The sequence below is a fragment of the Ambystoma mexicanum genome, chromosome 6p (genome assembly GCF_040938575.1).
Source record: "Ambystoma mexicanum isolate Mex_15411 chromosome 6p, UKY_AmexF1_1, whole genome shotgun sequence".
In the NCBI taxonomy this organism is placed as follows: Eukaryota; Metazoa; Chordata; class Amphibia; order Caudata; family Ambystomatidae; genus Ambystoma; species Ambystoma mexicanum.
In genome coordinates, this window is record NC_090935.1 from 113,049,666 (window position 1) to 113,067,273 (window position 17,608).

General features: G+C 47.8%; 1 protein-coding gene across 2 annotated transcripts in view; it reads left to right on the forward strand.

Moving 5' to 3' along the window:
• FANCG (FA complementation group G) overlaps positions 1-17,608 on the forward strand; it is a 574,353-nt gene that overhangs the window by 99,790 nt on the left and 456,955 nt on the right. For both annotated transcript variants that reach the window (XR_011280595.1, XM_069626811.1), the window contains exon 3: positions 16,867-16,998. Coding sequence is in view for 1 of the 2 variants with exons in the window: in XM_069626811.1 (XP_069482912.1) it covers positions 16,867-16,998 (132 nt within the window). In the remaining variant the exon portion in view is untranslated. The remainder of the gene's footprint in view (positions 1-16,866; positions 16,999-17,608) is intronic.

Genomic DNA, 17,608 nt, shown 5'->3' on the forward strand with positions numbered 1-17,608 from the left:
GAGTCCCCAGTGTCAAACATCACCTGCGTCATTTCGATCCAGGCCTCCAATCCGTCCCTTCCCTCATATGCTCCATTTTGTAGAGCCCTGAGCCACACCGCAGTCCCCGCCAGTGACCCGCGTTTTAGGTCTACCCACCAAGCCTCTATATTAGGCCCTTCAGTTAATTTCCAGGCCATTGCTATCCTTCTCTTTGCTAATACGCAAATCAGATCTTTCATTTTTGAAAGGTAGGTGACCCGCTTCCCCTTCCTCGGGAACAGCCCAAGCAGGCATAACTCCGGGGGCCATGCTTGCATCTGGATCCCCCCCTCTCTTCACCTTGTCTGCAACCTTTTCCCAGAAACCCATGATCACTGGGCATGTCCAGAACATGTGCATCATGTCCGCGCTTTCCTGAGTGCATCTTGGGCATGCCTGGTCCCTATTCTTATCAATGCGCAACATGTGGGGTGAAGTATGCCCTGTGTGTCACAGATGTTTCAGTAAGTTTGAATCTCGCATTTCTTGAGACTCTTTTGGTGTACAGCAGTGCCTTCTGCCACTCCGTAACTGTGAAGGTTCTGCTCATGTCTCGCTCCCATTTACTGTGTACCGTCCGTTCCCCTGTGCCTGACTTTCTCAGTAATACGTACTATATTCTGGATACCGGGTGTCCCCCTTCTGATATGTCATACAATGTGTCTAGTGGGGTGCTGGAGTCTACTTCGCCTCTTGCTCCCGGCCATCGTTTGTCCATCCGACCCACCACCCCTAAGTGCGTCAGAAATTGTCCCTCATGCAGTCCATATTCGCTGACCAGGGTCGAAAACTCCAACTACTCATTGTCCCTCATTACATCACCCACTGCGGCGATGCCCTTACTCTCCCAATGCTTTCTAAATTGTCTTACTGCATCTGGCCCTTTCTCTATAAGTCCCACTATGGGTATGTTTTCGGAATATGCGACTGGAGTCTCCACAAGTCTCCAGGACGTTTTCCACACGTCTCTGCCAAGTTTCAGTAACCCGGAGGGTCTTGGTAGCTTTATTTCCTGCACTGAAATCACCTCTTTCATGTAATAATGTTTCAGCATAGGCCCCAGGAACTGGGTGTCTAGCGTGGCTTTGTCCCCGAGCCAGGTTGCCACAAACTGCAGCTGTCCGGCCAGATAGTATAATTCAAAGTCGGGCACCCTCATCCCGCCCTCACCATAGTCCCTTTGCAGCATGCTAAGGGCGATTCTGTTTCTCCCCGTTCCCCATAGGAACTCTCTCGTCTAGTCTCCTAAAGAATCTTCTAGCTATATTATAGGGTATGTTGGTGAAGTGGTACAGGAGGCGCGGGGGCGCCACCATCTTTAACAACGCCACTCTGCCCGGTACTCCCAAGGGTAGCCTCCACCAGAATTATGTGGAGTTCTCCACACCCTCCAGCGCTCTCTGTGTGCTATCTGTGTGGGACGAAGTAGGGTCGTGCCACACATTTACTCCAAGGTATCAGAATGTCTCCTCCGCCCACTTCAGCCCCAAGTTCGGCAGATGTGACTTAGCTAGCTCCCTCAGGCCTCCTAAAGGGAGTAGGATCGATTCTTTTTTTTTTCTCCCTGTTTATGCTAATTCCTGACAATTTGGCAAACTGGTCTACGACATCAAGCAAATACAGTAGGTTATCCTCAAGGTGGTTGACATACAGTAGTACGTCATCCGCGTATAGGGAGATCAAGTGTACCGTCCTGTCTAGTTCTATTCTTGCATCCGCATACTCTGTTCTAAGCAAGGCTGACAGCGGCTCCAGCGCCAGGATGTGTAGCATCAGCGTTAGTGGGCAGCCCGGTTTGGTGCCCTTCTGTACTTCCACACCTCTGATATTTGTTTCCCTGTCCTCACCCTCGATTTAGGCATCATATACATCAGTTTCACCCACCTCATGTAGGCATTGCTGACCCCAAAATCGCTCCAGAGCCTTCATGAGCCAGTCCCACCGGACTGAGTCAAAGGCCTTAACTGCATCCAGGGAGGCCACAGCGCAGTCTTCCTCCAAGTAGTTTGTTCTATCAATTACATGATGTAATTTTCATAGATTCCATTAGGTACAGCGCCCCGGGACGTACCCGGTCTGGTCCGTGTGGAACAGGCCCCCTATCACTGTCCTGAGTCTATTTGCCAGTACAGACGGCAATATTTTGCTGTCCTGATTCATCATAGAGAGCGGTCTGTAGGACCCACAGTCTTGCAGGGACTTCCTTGGTTTGAATATAGGTATTATTGTGGAGTCCCTGAGGCTGCTGGGCAATGTTCCTACCTCGTACGCTTCGGTGTATACCTCAATAGTCTAGGCGCTAGTGCCTCTGCGTAGGTCTGGTAAAATTTGCTAGGTTGGCTTTCCGGCCCCGGTGTTTTGGCGCTCAGGAGGTCAGCTATCGCAATTTTAATTGCGTCCTGTGTAAGTGGTGCATCCAGTGCGGTTGCTTGCTCCCTTTCTAACTGTGGCAGGTCTATCTGGCGCAGGGCGTCGTCGATGTCCGTATCGTCCGCGTCGATGTCCCTTCAGTGTAAGGATTGGTAGGATCTAGCAAATACGCTGTTAATTTTCCTTTGTGTTTTCACCACTGCTCCATCTTCCTGTGCTATACTATTGATCATGCCCCTCGGTTCTTCGCGTCTACATAGCCATGCTAGCATTCTCCCTGGTTTGTCTCCTTCCCTGTGCAGTGTCTGGGTGTACTTTGTATAGTCCAATCTCCCTAATCATTCCCATTCCACTATGCATTTTTGGCGCAGGTCTATCTGTCTTGCCTCATTCGCATTGGTTTCTGCAAGTGTATTTACCTCCTGTGCTATCTCTTTCTTCAGGCTTTGCAGGGTCCTCTGTATATCCGCCCTCAGACTGCCCATTTTCCCTATCGCTGCACCTCTCACAACCACCTTGAAGGCTTCCCACAATGTCCCTGTTTTTGCTATGCTACCCAATTTGGTGTCGCAGTATTCTGATATATTGTCCTAAAGATGGTTTCTGAAGACGTCAGCATGCAGGGCTTCAGCCCTCAGGCTCCAAGTTGGTATCGGGGCCCTCTGGGTGTCCGTTTGCCAGTATGTTCTCAATGGGGCGTGGTCCGAGAAGACCCTGGCCTTGTATTCTGTTCCCCCAAACTTGCCTTGTATTTCGATGCCTGTGAAAATATAGTCTATTCTGGTGTGCGTTCTGTGTGGTACTGAGGAGTGTGAGTATCCCTGTGTCTCCACATGTGTCTCCCTCCATACGTCTACTAACTGTAGGTCTCTCAGGAGGGCACCTTATATTTTGGCCGGCGGGCACTGGTTTCTTGTGGTTCTTGTCCAACCTGGGGTTAAGGGTACAAGTCTGGGGTTAAGGGTACAATTAAAGTCACCGACCCACATCCAGGTCGCCTCGCTGTATGTGGTCAGTCTGGGGTATAGGGACTCGCAGAATGTAGTAGCGTCGTGGTTCGGGGCGTATGTGTTTTTTAAGCATATTTCTCAGGTTTCCAGTAGACCGTGCAGCACTACCATCCTTCCCTCATCGTCTTTTTTTTATTTTTATTCTAGCACGTGAAAGGGGCCTGTGGGGGCTATCCAGACCAGTACTCCTCTGGCATATGCTGAGTATGTTGAACCGTATAGCTTCCCTCCCCATTTCCTGGCTATTGTTGCTTGCCTGTCCTCCGTACGTAAGATGTGTTTTTTTTATTTTTATTCTAGCACGTGAAAGGGGCCTGTGGGGGCTATCCAGACCAGTACTCCTCTGGCATATGCTGAGTATGTTGAACCGTATAGCTTCCCTCCCCATTTCCTGGCTATTGTTGCTTGCCTGTCCTCCGTACGTAAGATGTGTTTACTGCAATAGCGCTATTTGTGTCGCCGTCCTTTTCAGATATTCTCGCAGTCGTAATCTCTTGATATAGCTGTTGAGTCCCCTGACATTCTAGGTGGCTATTCCCAAGCCTTTAGTTCCCATCCGGGGTGGGTTCCAGGGTCTTATCATGCCCACTGCCCTGCTCTCTCTGTCTTTCGTACATGTCACTGTGTAGGTTCCTAATAAGCCAACCCTTCTTCGCCAGCCATTCTCTCAATTTGGTTGGTTCCCTTCCCCTGCAACCCAAAGAACTGCAACCCCTAACACCCTTTGTTTGTGCCCCCCACCACCTCCTTTTTCGTTCGAAGAAACCCCAACTGTGTGTAACTCCCCAAAACAGTGCCAAACCAAGCAATGGCCCAGCGTCAATGTTCTCGCTTAGGCCTAGCTGCTCCTTGCGCTTCTGTTCCTTCTCCAACAGGCCGCCTGCTGCAGCTCGACGTCTCTGAACTCGCATCAGAAAGTTACAACTGGGGTTCGTGGCCGTTTCCCAGGACGCCTTGTGCGGCCCCTGCTGGTACTGCTGTGTCTCTACTTCTGCGTACCTGCATTGTTTTCAACATGTCCTCGACCTTTGCTCATGCCGTGCTTCCCAAGGCCTGCATCTAGTAATGTCTAGGGTGTGACTGTTAGGGTGCATTGCCATTTCTGTGTGGAAGAAGCGTTATCTTGTGTGTCCATCCAAGCCTGCGCTTCTTCCGTATCTTCGAAGAAATGCGTCTCTCATGGTGCAATATCTTTAGTTTCGCCGGGTATATCAGCATGTATAGCAAGTTCACCCATCTCAGCCGTTCCCTTGACCGTGCCAAACCGTGCCATTTGTTGTTGGATCAGGATGGTGTAGTCTGGGTGTATTGCTAGTTTTGAGGCTCCTCTTTGGATGGTTCACCCTTTTCTGTAGAAGGCCAGGACTTTTTCCCTGTCTTTCTAGTTTAGTATTTTGGCGATTATCAGTCTCTGGTGGGGGCCTCTTCATTAGCGATCTGTGTAGCCTCTCAACCGTCAATCCTTGGGGCAACGTGCCCGGGCCTACCTCCTGCCGCAGCAGCATGTTTTCCACATACTCCGTGGGGTCCCTTCCTTCCTTCTCCCTCGGGAAGTCCAAGTATTCTTATGTTCCTGCAGGCTCTCCCTTCTGCATCTTCTGCACAGTGTTCTAGGGCTTTCACCTTGTCTCTTAGTTCTTCCATTTGAGTCCTGGTGCTAGCTAACATCATGGTGTTGTCCTGTACCTGTTGTTCTGCTGTGCCCAGGCAGTCTGCAAGCGCTCTCATATCCTGTTGCAGTAGGCCAACGTCCACGATTACCAAATTTATCTTATACTCCAGCGCTGTCTTCAGCACTTCTATAGTGCCAAAATTGGGCCCTCCTCTTGTGTGGTCACCTGTTGCGTTGGAGCCATCCCCGATTGTCCCCCCTCCCCCCCCCCCCCCCGCTGGTCCACTTTGTCATGGATGCCTATGCACAAAAAGGGAATACCAGTTTGCTTGCCTTTTCCTTTTTTGACTTCGTCTGCCATCTGTATCTTATGTGCTTGCGCAGTTTCCTCGCCTCTGTGATGTCTATTTACTCAGGCTGCATTGGCTTATGCCCTTCCAACTCCTCTTGAATGTTGTGTTGCTGTCCTTTCCCCCTGGCAATGGGCACCAGCACCACCTGTTCTCCTCTAGTTGTTGGTCGGTGGTGTGCCACCCTCGCCGTCTTCCTCCATACATGGTCTGGTCTCGCTCACCAGGGCCTCTTTTAACTTCTTGTTTCTGCCACCGGGCTTCCTCGCCAGCTTCAGTAGGCTATAAACTACTGGCTGTGGGCTTTCCAGTCATGTGATGGGGGCGCCTTTTAGCTGTCTGTGCGGGCTGCGGAGCAGTTTCCTGTCTCTAGCGTGTCCTTTCCCCCTGTGTGCATTGTGTGCAAACTTCACGGTACCCACATGGGAGGGTGGCTTCTGCTACTCCTGCTCTTCAGCTCCGGCCCAGACTGCGGTTCTCCCCCGTCCGCTTCTTGTTGACACTCCCCAGGGGCTCCTGGTGCCTCGCAGACTCTCGCTTCCTTCCCTTGCCGTGTTATGACCCGTTGTTTACCCCAGCTGGGTTGCCGCCTGTGTACCTCCAACCTCTCGCGTGGCGTATGCTGTTGCCTTTCTCCTGGGTTGTGGGCACCAGCACCCTCTGCTCCTCTCTAGTCTTCTGTCTGCTGTGTGCCGCCTATGCTTAGGCTAGTGGCACACGTAGGGATCGTCTGTTGGCTCCCTGTCTCTGCCTCCAGGCTTCTATCCCGAGCTTCTATGGGCTATAGAGTGCAGGCTACGGTCCTTCAGGCATGCAGGTGGGGCAGAAGCGCGCTTCGAATTGTGTCTGCGAGGTGGGAGAGCAGGTCCCTGCTTTCCTTGTGTCGCCCCCACCCCCACCCCTGACCCTCCCTTGCGCACTGTGTTTGTTCTTCCCGGCATCCAGGGGGGGAGGTGGTGGGGTCTCCTACCACTCTTACTCCTCACCTGGGGTTCGGGTTGTACCTTCCACCCTTCTGCTTCTACCCAGAAGGTCCAGGTGCCTCGCGGTCTCTCGCTCTCTTCTCCGCTTCTGCTGTGTCACCTTCCCTCACAGGAAGGTGCGCCATTTCTATTGATCCGCACCTTGCCTGCCTGCGCGGCTTAACCCAATCTGCTGCATGTGCATTGTGGCGGTTGAACGTGGGTGCCCACCTTCCACACCTCCTCGCCTCTCCTGGCAGCATGTGGACGGCTTCTCAGGTGCAGGGGTTGCCTTCCTCATTTCCTCCGGCTCCGGCGTTGCTCTCTCCTTCTTCCCTCAAGCCACGGGTGTCAAATTGGATTCTCGGCACCTCAGGGTTGCGTGGCTCTTCCTGCTCATTACGGATCTCTCTGGCCTCGAAACTCGCCCTCGGGGCTCTCGTAGTGTTCCGGTCTTCGGTACTACCTTAAATTTTGTATGTTGTTGGATAGCTAATCACTGCGCGGTTTGTGCGGGAGCTCGCAGAAGGCTCTTCCTCACAGCATGGCAGCTGGTCACTTCTTAGAGCAGGACACCTGAAAGACTTGCTTTGGACCAATCCACTGCAGCATTTGGCCTTTATAAGGACAGGAACCCTTTCCTTTGTAGATTCATCTTTGGACAATTAGACAAAGGCTTTACTGGTATTCTGTTGGGAACAGAGTCTATTTCAAAGTCCTTCGTTAGAGATGGTAAAACCACAGGCTCCAATGCAGAGGAAAGCTATGCCCCCTCGCCACTTACAGGGAAAATTGTGTGTGGGGGGGTGACACTGCTGCTGTGGACCAAGGCGTCACTGCTGCCTGTGCTCTGGAACCAAGATCAGAAATACTAGACTGAGTCCAAAAGCAGTTTTGACACTGTTTACCCCTGGCAACATATTAGAGCTGGCTTAACTGTTCTGAACTCACTTCGAGCTGAGACAGGACCGGATCTTTTGTGTTTGGCACTCTACGGAACTGTCTCAATGGCAGTTTAACCCAGTTAAGAGCTTTGCTGCTGTAAATTGACCTCTGACTCGCCGCTGGGGAAGCTCAACGGCTGACTTGATTCACAGAGAGCCATGTTGCAGATCTGATTCAACGCCACCTCGGCACTGCATCAATATGACTCGACTGTCTCAATACTGTTGAGATGGTGTTGATCCTGTGACAAATATACCTCACACTGGCTTGATGGCAGTAAAGGCCACAGCAGCTTGTTTTGATGCAGCCAAGCGCCCGAGTCAAATGTATTCGAAGAGGCCCTGCCCCCTTGCTTGCCTTAAATGACCATAGTGACTTTTAATACACTGCTTCCTTGACTTTAAAGACATGTCCTTAAACATTGACATTGTTGCTGAAATCTTTTGCCTGAGCACCCCTGCCTATTCTTCTCAAAGGCTGGAGCCAGTTACTTTATTAACCAACTTAAAGAAAACCTACTTTAGGTCCTATTCCTACAATCGTGAATTTCCAAAGCTAGAAAACATGAAACAGGTGATCCTCAGGACAGAAACAAAGCGGGAAAGTGGGAAAGAGAGAAAGAAATAGAGAAGAAAGTTACTTCCCCTTAAGATTAATGGTCACTGTTTTTCTTAGAGCACCTGTCCTCGTAGATTGTTCACCAATTGTTGTATTATCCTGTCTCTGGTAAACTGAGGGCTACAACTAAATAAACAACGTTCAGTCTCTGTTGTTCTAGAGTTGTGCCAATTTGCCATGTTAGCTATGGACCTGTTCCACCCAGCCTGCTTTGTCTCGTCTTTCGTCTTCTCGTGGGGTTCCTAATATTTTTGCCCAGGCGGGCTATGTGCGCATTCATCCCAGCTTGGTATCTCTCTTCCACCCCCTTGTAGGGTCTTCTTTTCACCCCCCAATGTGCCTCCCACGGTGTGTTCAGTTTCTCATCCCAAGGCAGGCTATGGGGTTGTTGAACCCGGCTTGGCATCGCTTTTCTACCCTCTTGCAAGGTCCTTGGTTTCTCAGCCCCAAGTGGGCAATTGGCTCGGTAATCCCTCTTTCACCCCCTTGCGGGGGTCTTAGGCTTCTCAGCCCTGCTTCGTATCACTTTCTTTGCTCTCCAGCCAGTCTCCCAGGGTAGCCGCATCCTTCTTTCCAGCAGCAGAATTTCGGTACCAGCATCAGTGTCTATAACTCCTGCAGATCCACGCCCTTGTTTCCTCATCTGGATAAGTGGTCTGCTTTTTGGTTCTTCCTTGTACCGATCTGGACTTCGGCTTCTGTGTCAGGACGCCGGTACTTTGGGGTGCTTCTCTCCTAGCTTCCTGCCTCAGTGGCCCCACATCTGCTTGTAGTCCCCACCTTCGTCTAAGCACAACCAAAAAAGGTGTAGGAGCTATAACTGTCTGCATTTACCTGTTCACCTATATGATTCGGATCACTGCTGCTGGTTTAGTAGTAGTGTGAGGGTCAGTAGGTGTTTTGGATTCTATTCCTCCTTGTACTCCTCAGGAACAGTCATTTTGTAACCAGTACCCACTGTCGCAATATATGTATTTGCATTTTACTGAATTTATATAGCACTATACGCCAAAGCTCTTTTCAAAATAGGATACAAGTAACCGTGATCATTTGATTCATTGAGGTTTAAGCAGATACCAGACAATCCTTCAGATGCGAGAGAAACTGAGAGAAAGATAAGAGAGCGCGAAGTGGAAGAGGAAGTGCGTTCCATTGATTAGGTTCCAACAGGGTGAATGAGCGAAAGCGAGACTGGGCACAAGGAGGGAAGGAGAGGAAGGGGACAGCCAAGAGAAACTAGGACTGAGAAAGAAGGGAACGGCTAAGAGAGTAGAAGGAAATTAACAAGGGGAGAGAGGCACTTTTCCATGAAGGCCTTTAAACACCAAATGGAGAACATTGAATAGTTTGCGAGATTCAAATGGCAGCCAGTGAAGTGCTAGCAAAGCAGGGATGATGGGGTCACAAGAAGAAAGACCAAAAAGAACACGGACAGGTGAGCTATAGATAGAATGTTGAGTTATCTGATGAACTGGAAGACCAAGAAGGAGATTAGAAAAACAGATGACGGAAGACACCAATATTTTAGTGGGGTGAAATGAAAGGAATATGAATATTAAAAAGATAACGACTGGAGCGGGCAATAGAAGAAATTTAACAAGAAAGAGAAAGTCAAACAAGATCCCACAGGAGGATAGCTTGGGGCAACGCGCTCGCCTTGGTAAAAGGTTCGATCCCCGGGGCCGTGCTTAAAAACCTCTGGGTATTAAGCGCGCTATAAATAACCAATTACAATTACACCCAGATTATGGGCAGAGCAAGAAATTAGAAGAGAGGAGGGAGGAAAAGAAATAGATGAAGGAGGTAGAGACATAGGAATAGTTGATGCAGGAAAAAAGAACTACAGTTTTAGACAGATTTAAATGTAAGAAATGGTCGGATATCCAGGATTGGATGGCATGGAGACAGTTTGGGAGATTGGAGTGAATAGAGTCAGAAAAAGAGGAAAAAGATAAAAGAAATGAGTGTCATCAGCATAGAAGTGATGTGAAAGACTAAAAGAAGAAATAGTAGAGGCTATAGGAATAGTATAGAGTGGAAAGAGGAGAGGATCTAGCACAGAACTCTGGCGAATACCATATAGAAGGGAATAGACGGAAGAGGAGTTTCTAGCCCAGGATTAAGTGCGGTTGGATAGATGGAGCAGAACCGGGCTAGCACAGCACTCTTAAAACCAAGATGATAAAGAGAAGATTAGACTGATTATCAATATCGAAGGCTGCCGATAGATCAAGAAGGGTAAGACATTAGGATTTTTTTAAAACAGCGAGCTAAAAGTAAGGGGTTAGAGACTGAGGGGGGAGCAGTTTAAGTTGAATGAAAAGGTCGGAAGCCAGACTGATATACTGGGATAAGGGCAGCATTTTTTTGTAATATATATTTTATTGGTTTTACATATCTTTTTTTTTTTTTTTAAACTCTCTTTATTGACATTTTAACAACAACGTTCTTACAACCTTTCCCCCTAACCCCCACAACAATCTCCCCATATACATTAACAACTTGAGTCAAAACTATTCAACTATTACCCCTTCCCTCCCATCCCCCTTGACCTCCCCCCGGTTTTACATATCTTGATATCATTAACATCAACACCCCCCCCCCCAACTCCCTCTTCCCTTCGGGTGGCGGTTGTATGGTCTTGGTTTCATGGTGTGTGCTGGTTCACAAAGTATCTATGATTCTGATATTGTCGGGCACCATTGGAGCATATAGTCACTTTGCAGATAGGATAGGATGCTGCCCCAGTCTGAGCTGAAGATTTCCGGGGGTTCCCTGTAGTCTATACGTCATCCATTCCATGTAGACGACTCTCCACACTTTTTGGAGTCATCACATATTGGGTTATTTTGCTTCCATTGTTGGCCGATTGTCCACCATGCCGCTATGATCAGTGTCGTCCCTCTCCTCTGCTGAGGTTTTGTATATGTCCCCTGGTTGGGTCCCACATGCCCGCCAACCAAACCTTGTCATCCAGGCCGTCGGCTCCCTGTATCGTTTTCCCTGCTTGCCTTTTTATCTCTTCGCCAAAGTTTGATATGGCTGGGCAACTCCAGCATATGTGGTTCCAGTCTCCTGTCACAGAACATCCTCGTCAACATTTATCGCTTGTAAGAGGGTATATTTCATGAAGTCTCTCTGGGGTATAGTGCCATTGAAGAATAACTTTCTACCACATTTATCTCAGTTGTATGGAGCGTGTCAGTTTGGGAATTTAATTCCATAGGTCTTGCCATTGTTTCCATGTTATTGGTTCTCCCAACGCTTCATGTATTTCAATTGGATTTCTTCCCCTTGCTTGTTGAAAGGTTTGTATAGGTTGGAGATCAGCTTGTGGGAGCTCGTGTCAGTCGTCATGTATACTTCGAACAGGTTCAGCTGACTGGTGGTGGCGTCTTTATTGGGGGGATAACAGCCAATGTCTTAGCTGTGTGAAGTGGTATTCCTCTGTGGGTTTCACCTCTCGTGAACGGTCTTGGAATGTCATGATGGCTTGGCCTTTGTACATATTGTGTATTTTGGTGCACCCTGTGTCCGTCCAGAAAAACCAAACACCCCTTGATGGACTGGAAATGAATAATTGGTTGGCCTAAGACCAACCGCCTCATTTACAGTGTTAAGAATACATATTCATTAGTTATTACATAGCTATTAGTTCAACTAGTTCAACTAGAGTGAGGCCATTTTAAGATGACCAGAATCGCCATTTTGTTTTCCCTCTCTGCTCTCTCAAACGTTGCCACTTTGCCTCATGTAAAACTGCTTTGCTGTAGATATTATTTCGCTTCAATGGTCCAAGGCTAAGAAACCTGTTGAAACATTACACTGGAGAGTAGGGATGTAACAGTATAACTGTATACCGTTAAAGATACAGTGAACCACTTAATTGAACAATAATAACCGTCACATTGTTTATACTGTTATACCGTTCATACCGTTAAGTGTGCTCTTCAATCTGATTTCGAAAGGCTGCAGTAAGCAATTGCTGCGCAGTCTTGGTTTTGCACTGTTGGATGTGCCGTCTGACAAGTAGTTTCAGTTGGAGCAGTTTTTAATGCCATTCCATAAACCACACGTGCCTTACACAAAATCAATATGTTAGCAATAGGAAGAATAGATACAGTGCCAAGAAGGAAAAGGGTTTACTTTGTGGTGGCGGCTTTGGGGTTTATATATTTATAATGGATAATGTTCTCTAAACATATGGCAATGGGGGATTTCCCTGGTTCTATCATTGAATTTACATATAATAAGTCACAATGCGAAATTCACTCATCTCTGTGGGTATTACTGGCTGTCATACGGGAGAGGAGAGGAGAGGAGAGGAGAGGAGAGGAGAGGAGAGGAGAGGAGAGGAGAGGAAGAGAGAGAGGAAAAAGAAAAAAAAAAACAAAAAAAAAACCACACACACATATACTACCATCAGCCTCCATTGATCTGTCGCATGCAGGTGATCAAGATGGCAACATGTTCATCTTCACCAGTAGCCAGAGGGGGAGCAAAAAGCCTAAATGACCACTTAAGAAAAGCTATTCAGTTTGCTTTGCCAGTTGCAGCAGGCCTCCACACGTGTGTTTGTGTTTGGTGGAAGCAAGGCATTTCAGTGGAAAGTATGTTGGAAAGCCCAATTCTGGCCCTGGGTGCCTGGTTTTGTTTGAGATGATACATCTGTCAATTTATGACCTTTTAGAAAATATTTGTTAAGATTAGTTAACTCCACCTGCTATACCGCGATAACCATGATATACCGTCATTTGGCAAGAAGGTTATCGTACCGTCATAAAACAAATACCGTGACCCCCCTACTGGAGAGCCAGACAGAAAGGCCCGATTCCCTCCCTCACATATCCTTGAAGACAGGGAGCAAGGCATTTAATCAGTACACGAATGCCAGCGAGTCTCCTGAAAGAATAGCAATGTACGAAACTAGCATTTAAAGAGTTGAATTATGCTCTTCTTTACGGCCCCCCTTTCTGAGCCCAGTGAGGCCCCGTAGAGTAGGCTGACCTCTAGAACGAGAATCGAAACTAAGAGATAGTGAGGTCTCCTACGCGCAGCTTGCCCATGAAAAACAGAAACGCTGTGTTCTCGCAAAAAAAGAATGGTGTCTGTAAAATTGAAGAATGCAAACCGTTACTAAATATGGTGGTCTAAGGTGTCATATTTGTCATACTAGTCAATCATCGCCTCTAATTCAAAGGGAAATGAATTGGGGGCGGCATCAAATGTGTCATACTGTGTCATTGCTGATTGTAAGGTGCTCGGTTTGTATATATGTAACTGATGCACGTTTCACTCTCTCTTGCGTCCCCCGAGGTCTGTTAGACACACGTCGCGGGGTGTGGGCCCATTTGGCCAACTGGGACTTCTTTGTATTGCAATAAACCCTAGATTTTGGGAACGGAACCTCGTGCCTGGCGTATCTATACGAGTGTGGTGACTGTGCCTTGTTTCCACATCTGAGGGTCCCTCAGGGGCCCCTTCACCTGCTCGTATCCAGCGGAGGTATGCTTTCTGTTCCATTCCAGTTTGGAAATCCGAGTTCCCGAACTTTGGAGTGAAGGGTGATGGGTTTGTTGTAAGGGTCCTCCCTCTTTTGATCTGTAACGCTCACCTGATTCCCACGGAGGCGCTGGTCCCGGCTGAACTGTTAGTCTCTTCAATTGAGAAGCGTAGAGCTCGGATGACTCTTTGGACTGGGCTTCCTCTTATTGACCGTCTGGCTTGCAGGGTAAGGTTTCTGCAGGCGGAAGAAAAAAGGGTTAATGACCGTTTGGCTGGACTTCCTCCTCACTAATCGCCAACTCTCCGAAAGTCCAATGTTCTGGTGAGCTCTCACCTTAGGCGTATAAATGCTGGGCTCTCCATCCTGCGACTTATGCAGGGGTGCGTGGGTTCCAGTTACGTCACTGGAGATCCTCAAAGTCTTTTGTGGCCTTAGAAGTGGCACAGGTGCTGAGATGCCAAAAGGTGATGCCGCCGTTACTGCACGAGCGGATGCCAGTAGGTATAAAGAGTTTATAGTCTTGAAGAGATGGGCACCTTTAATGAAGTCTTTGCATTGTCTTTTTCAGGTGCCTGGATGCTGAGGGCGTTGTTCGTCCGTTGCCGTTGCACGTGCGAAGTACGTGAGTATAATGATCTGTGACCTTATTATAGCACCTCTAACAATGTTCTGTTCTTATTTGCAGGTGTCGGGACCTTGCGGGCGTTTTCCCAGTCGTGGATGCACGTGGGGAAACACGTAAGTGTTAGGCTTTCTTGCAGTCTTTAATGGCACTTAAATAATGTCTTTTCTTGTTTTCAGGTGCCCGACTGCTGCGGTTGAAGAGATCGTAATACACGCACAAAAGCAGGTAAGAAAAGTAAATGAGGCCGCCTTCACCCGATTCCTACTTAACAATGTTCTTTGTCTTTACAGGTGCCGTTAGGCTGCTGAAGAGAAGGCCGCGAAGAATCCGTGAAAGCACAGATGGATCAGGTAAGCGAGCGCGGCCGCGAACGTGATGCAAATTGCTAACCTTATGTTTCTTTTGCTTGCAGGTTCTGCCGGTGTCTGGATTCCTGGATGGTAAGTATAGTTCTCGTGTCTTTCTTCCACAGGTTGCTGAGCTGAAGCTGGAGATGTCACTGGAATGCTGGAGCTGACTCGGTGAGCGTCCTGCTGCAGATGCAGAATAACGCGAAGCACGTTTTCCCAATCGGGTGTGGCTTAAATAGTGTTGGAGTGATTGGGTGTCTTCTTCCGCAGCCTCGCCCAGGTAAGAGTTCCTGTGTTCCAGAGCTAAGGAGTGGCACCAGCCCCACCCAGGTAAGAAAGTAGTCCCAGTTCAGGGAATAGTTCCTCCCAGCAGAAGGCTGGGGACTTCATCCTGCCAGCATTTGCAAAGGTGAGTATGCAGCATGGTCTGCTACAGGTAGGTCCACCCAAGCACCTTTGCAAGAATTATGAGCCCGGCGCCCCCGGTGCCCCTGGCGCCGGGACTGAGGTTCCTTATGAGCCTGGTGCCAGAGGCGCCAGGACATGGTCCAAAGGGCCCCAATAAGGGGTTTGCTGGAGCCGGGGACGAGGGTCGTGAGCCTGCTTCCGGGGATGCTGGGCTTGACTTGGCTTCTCGGGAGCAGTGCTCATGACATGATCGCTGTGTCCCAGGGTTTGAGCCCCGCTCCCATCACTTTGCTGACTTACATGTTCGGGTGTCTGTAGCGTTTATGTAGCCATAATAGTTTGAAAGGGAGGCTCCTGCCACTGCTCTGTCCTGTTTCACCTAGATATGTTGGGGGTGGATGTGTTCCACCCACTCATTCATGACTTGCAGTTGCGCTGCTTCATTATATCTTCGGAAGTGGGGGAGCGTGTGTCCCCTTCGGGTCTTCTGAGCCGTAAGGGTCGTCATCCCTATTCTTGGCATTTTGTGTTGCCATATGAAATTAGACACCATTTTGTTGAGCGCCCTGAAGAATGTTTTTGGAATTTTAACCGGGAGCGTGTGGAAGTAATAGAGCAGTTTTGGTAGGACCAACATTCTTATGGCTGTCAGTCTTCCCCACCATGAAATGTTGAGTGGATCCGATTTTGCTAGGTCAGCCTTCTGCTTCGCTAGAAGATTTGGATGATTGGCATGTTATATCTGCCCTATTGAAGGTGTTGGGCTTATCCCTAGGTATGTGATACTGTCCACTGCTTTGTTCATTTGGGAAGTACGAGCCAAATTGTCCACCATTACTGCGTCTGCCGTAAGGTTCAGGATTTCTAACTTGTGCCTGTTGATCTTTAGACAGGAGATGGACCCAAAGTGGTCTAGTTCCTTCAGGAGCACCGGGAGGGAATGTTCCGGGGCAACAAAGCTAGGAGCATGTCGTCTGTAAAGGCCATCGTCTTGTGTTCCTCCCCTCCCATTTGTATGCCTTGTGCTTGCTGTGTCTCTCGAATTCTTATCATTAACGGCTCCAGGAAAATTGCAAATAGCAGAGGTGAGAGTGGGCATCCCTGTTTTGTGCCTCTATTCAGGGGTACTTGATTCGATAGGGTGCCATTCAGTGAAATCCTCATCGAGGGTGTTTTATAGTTAGCTTTAATCATCTGTATGTAGGTTTGCCCGAAACCCATGCGTTCCATTGTGTGGAATAACTGCGTCCATTCTACTCTATTGAACGCTTTCTCTGCGTCGAGCGGAACAAGAATCGCTGGGGTGCGGGAGTGTTCTACTTTTTCAATTAGGTGACTCACCCTCCGTGTGTTGTCTGCCATTTGTCTCCTGGGGATGAATCCCGATTGGTCTGGGCCGACGATTGTCAGTAGCAGCCGGGTGAGTCTTTCCACCAGAATCTTTGTGTACAGCTTGGCGTCAAAATTAATTAAGGCTATTGGCTGGTATGAGGTATACTGAAATATTGTTCAGAGGAAGTTTTAATTTTTCAAAGTATCAAAATGTATTTACTAAAATACATCATTTTCCACAATGAATTAATCATCAATTATTACACACATTAAATTACATCAATATTGCAGGAGAGCATAATAGACTAGGCTAAGAAAGCCCATACACAACCATCATTCCTCAACAATCCAACAATCATTTACACTTCACATCAATCAACCTCATTCAGTCACAAATTGATAAAAATTGAACTATACAATTGGTGCAATATATATGTAGTGGCACTTCACTAATTATCCGTACATAATCTTTATCATTTCATCCACATAAAATATGTACAAACACAGTAGTTGTCAGAAATGTGATCTGTTGCACGGGGTGGGTACACGTAACAAAAAATGGCTAATCCCATCCCCAGATGTTCTTCTCAACCGGTTTTGACGTTACTTAGACTATAGTATATAATTGTTGTATTTTTATTTTTTTCAGTTTTCGTAATATTATTAATTGTTTCTCCTGATGAAGACGTTACTTCAATTGCTTTCTTGATGCCTGGACCCTGTTGAATGTCTTGCTGTTGTTCTTGTGTACTCGCAGGGCTGCCAGCAGCTGTTCTCAGCCTTCCATTAGAGATAGCGGTTCTCTGCAATTCCATAGTTTTCTCCATCAATGTGACGGGAGGCTTCACGGACAAGGATGCAAAGACAATACACCATGGACTTCTTAGGGGTAAGGCACTCTTTTTATTAGATTTGTGCTCTTTTCTTTAGAGCTCTTCTTTTACAATTATGTTGCCACTGGCGTATCTTTTACTTGAGTTTGAACAGGCATTATAGGTGAGCATATAGCCAACCAGTCAGCAGCACCAACTTCACAGCCCACCTATATTATGGTAATGGTTTATCTGCGTTTTATCACACCTATTGCAAATTGGACATGTGTGCTTAGAATGCTGCAGTCTTCTAAATAATCACTTATGCTTCAATGAAGTCTGTTCGTCACCCTCTTGCTTGTGCTCATGATGTGACAAAAGCATCAATGGTCCAGTTGCATCTCTAGCTCAGTTGACCTTATAACTCTCTTTTTCACAGAATAACCAAACCCCATTCCTTTTACCATTATTTTACTGGCATAATCTTTCACACTCAAATGTCCCAAGCACCATTATTGCTCTTGAAACAAACACTTGCTCCCAAATGCTTTCTTTAAACTGACATTTACAGAAATGTCCTACCACCTTCAAAATCACACACCATTTTAGAAAGTCTTCTTTGGTGGCATCGGCGAGGTAGGACAAAGACTGATATGTAGTGGAAATTTCTCTTTTGTAAAAGGATGG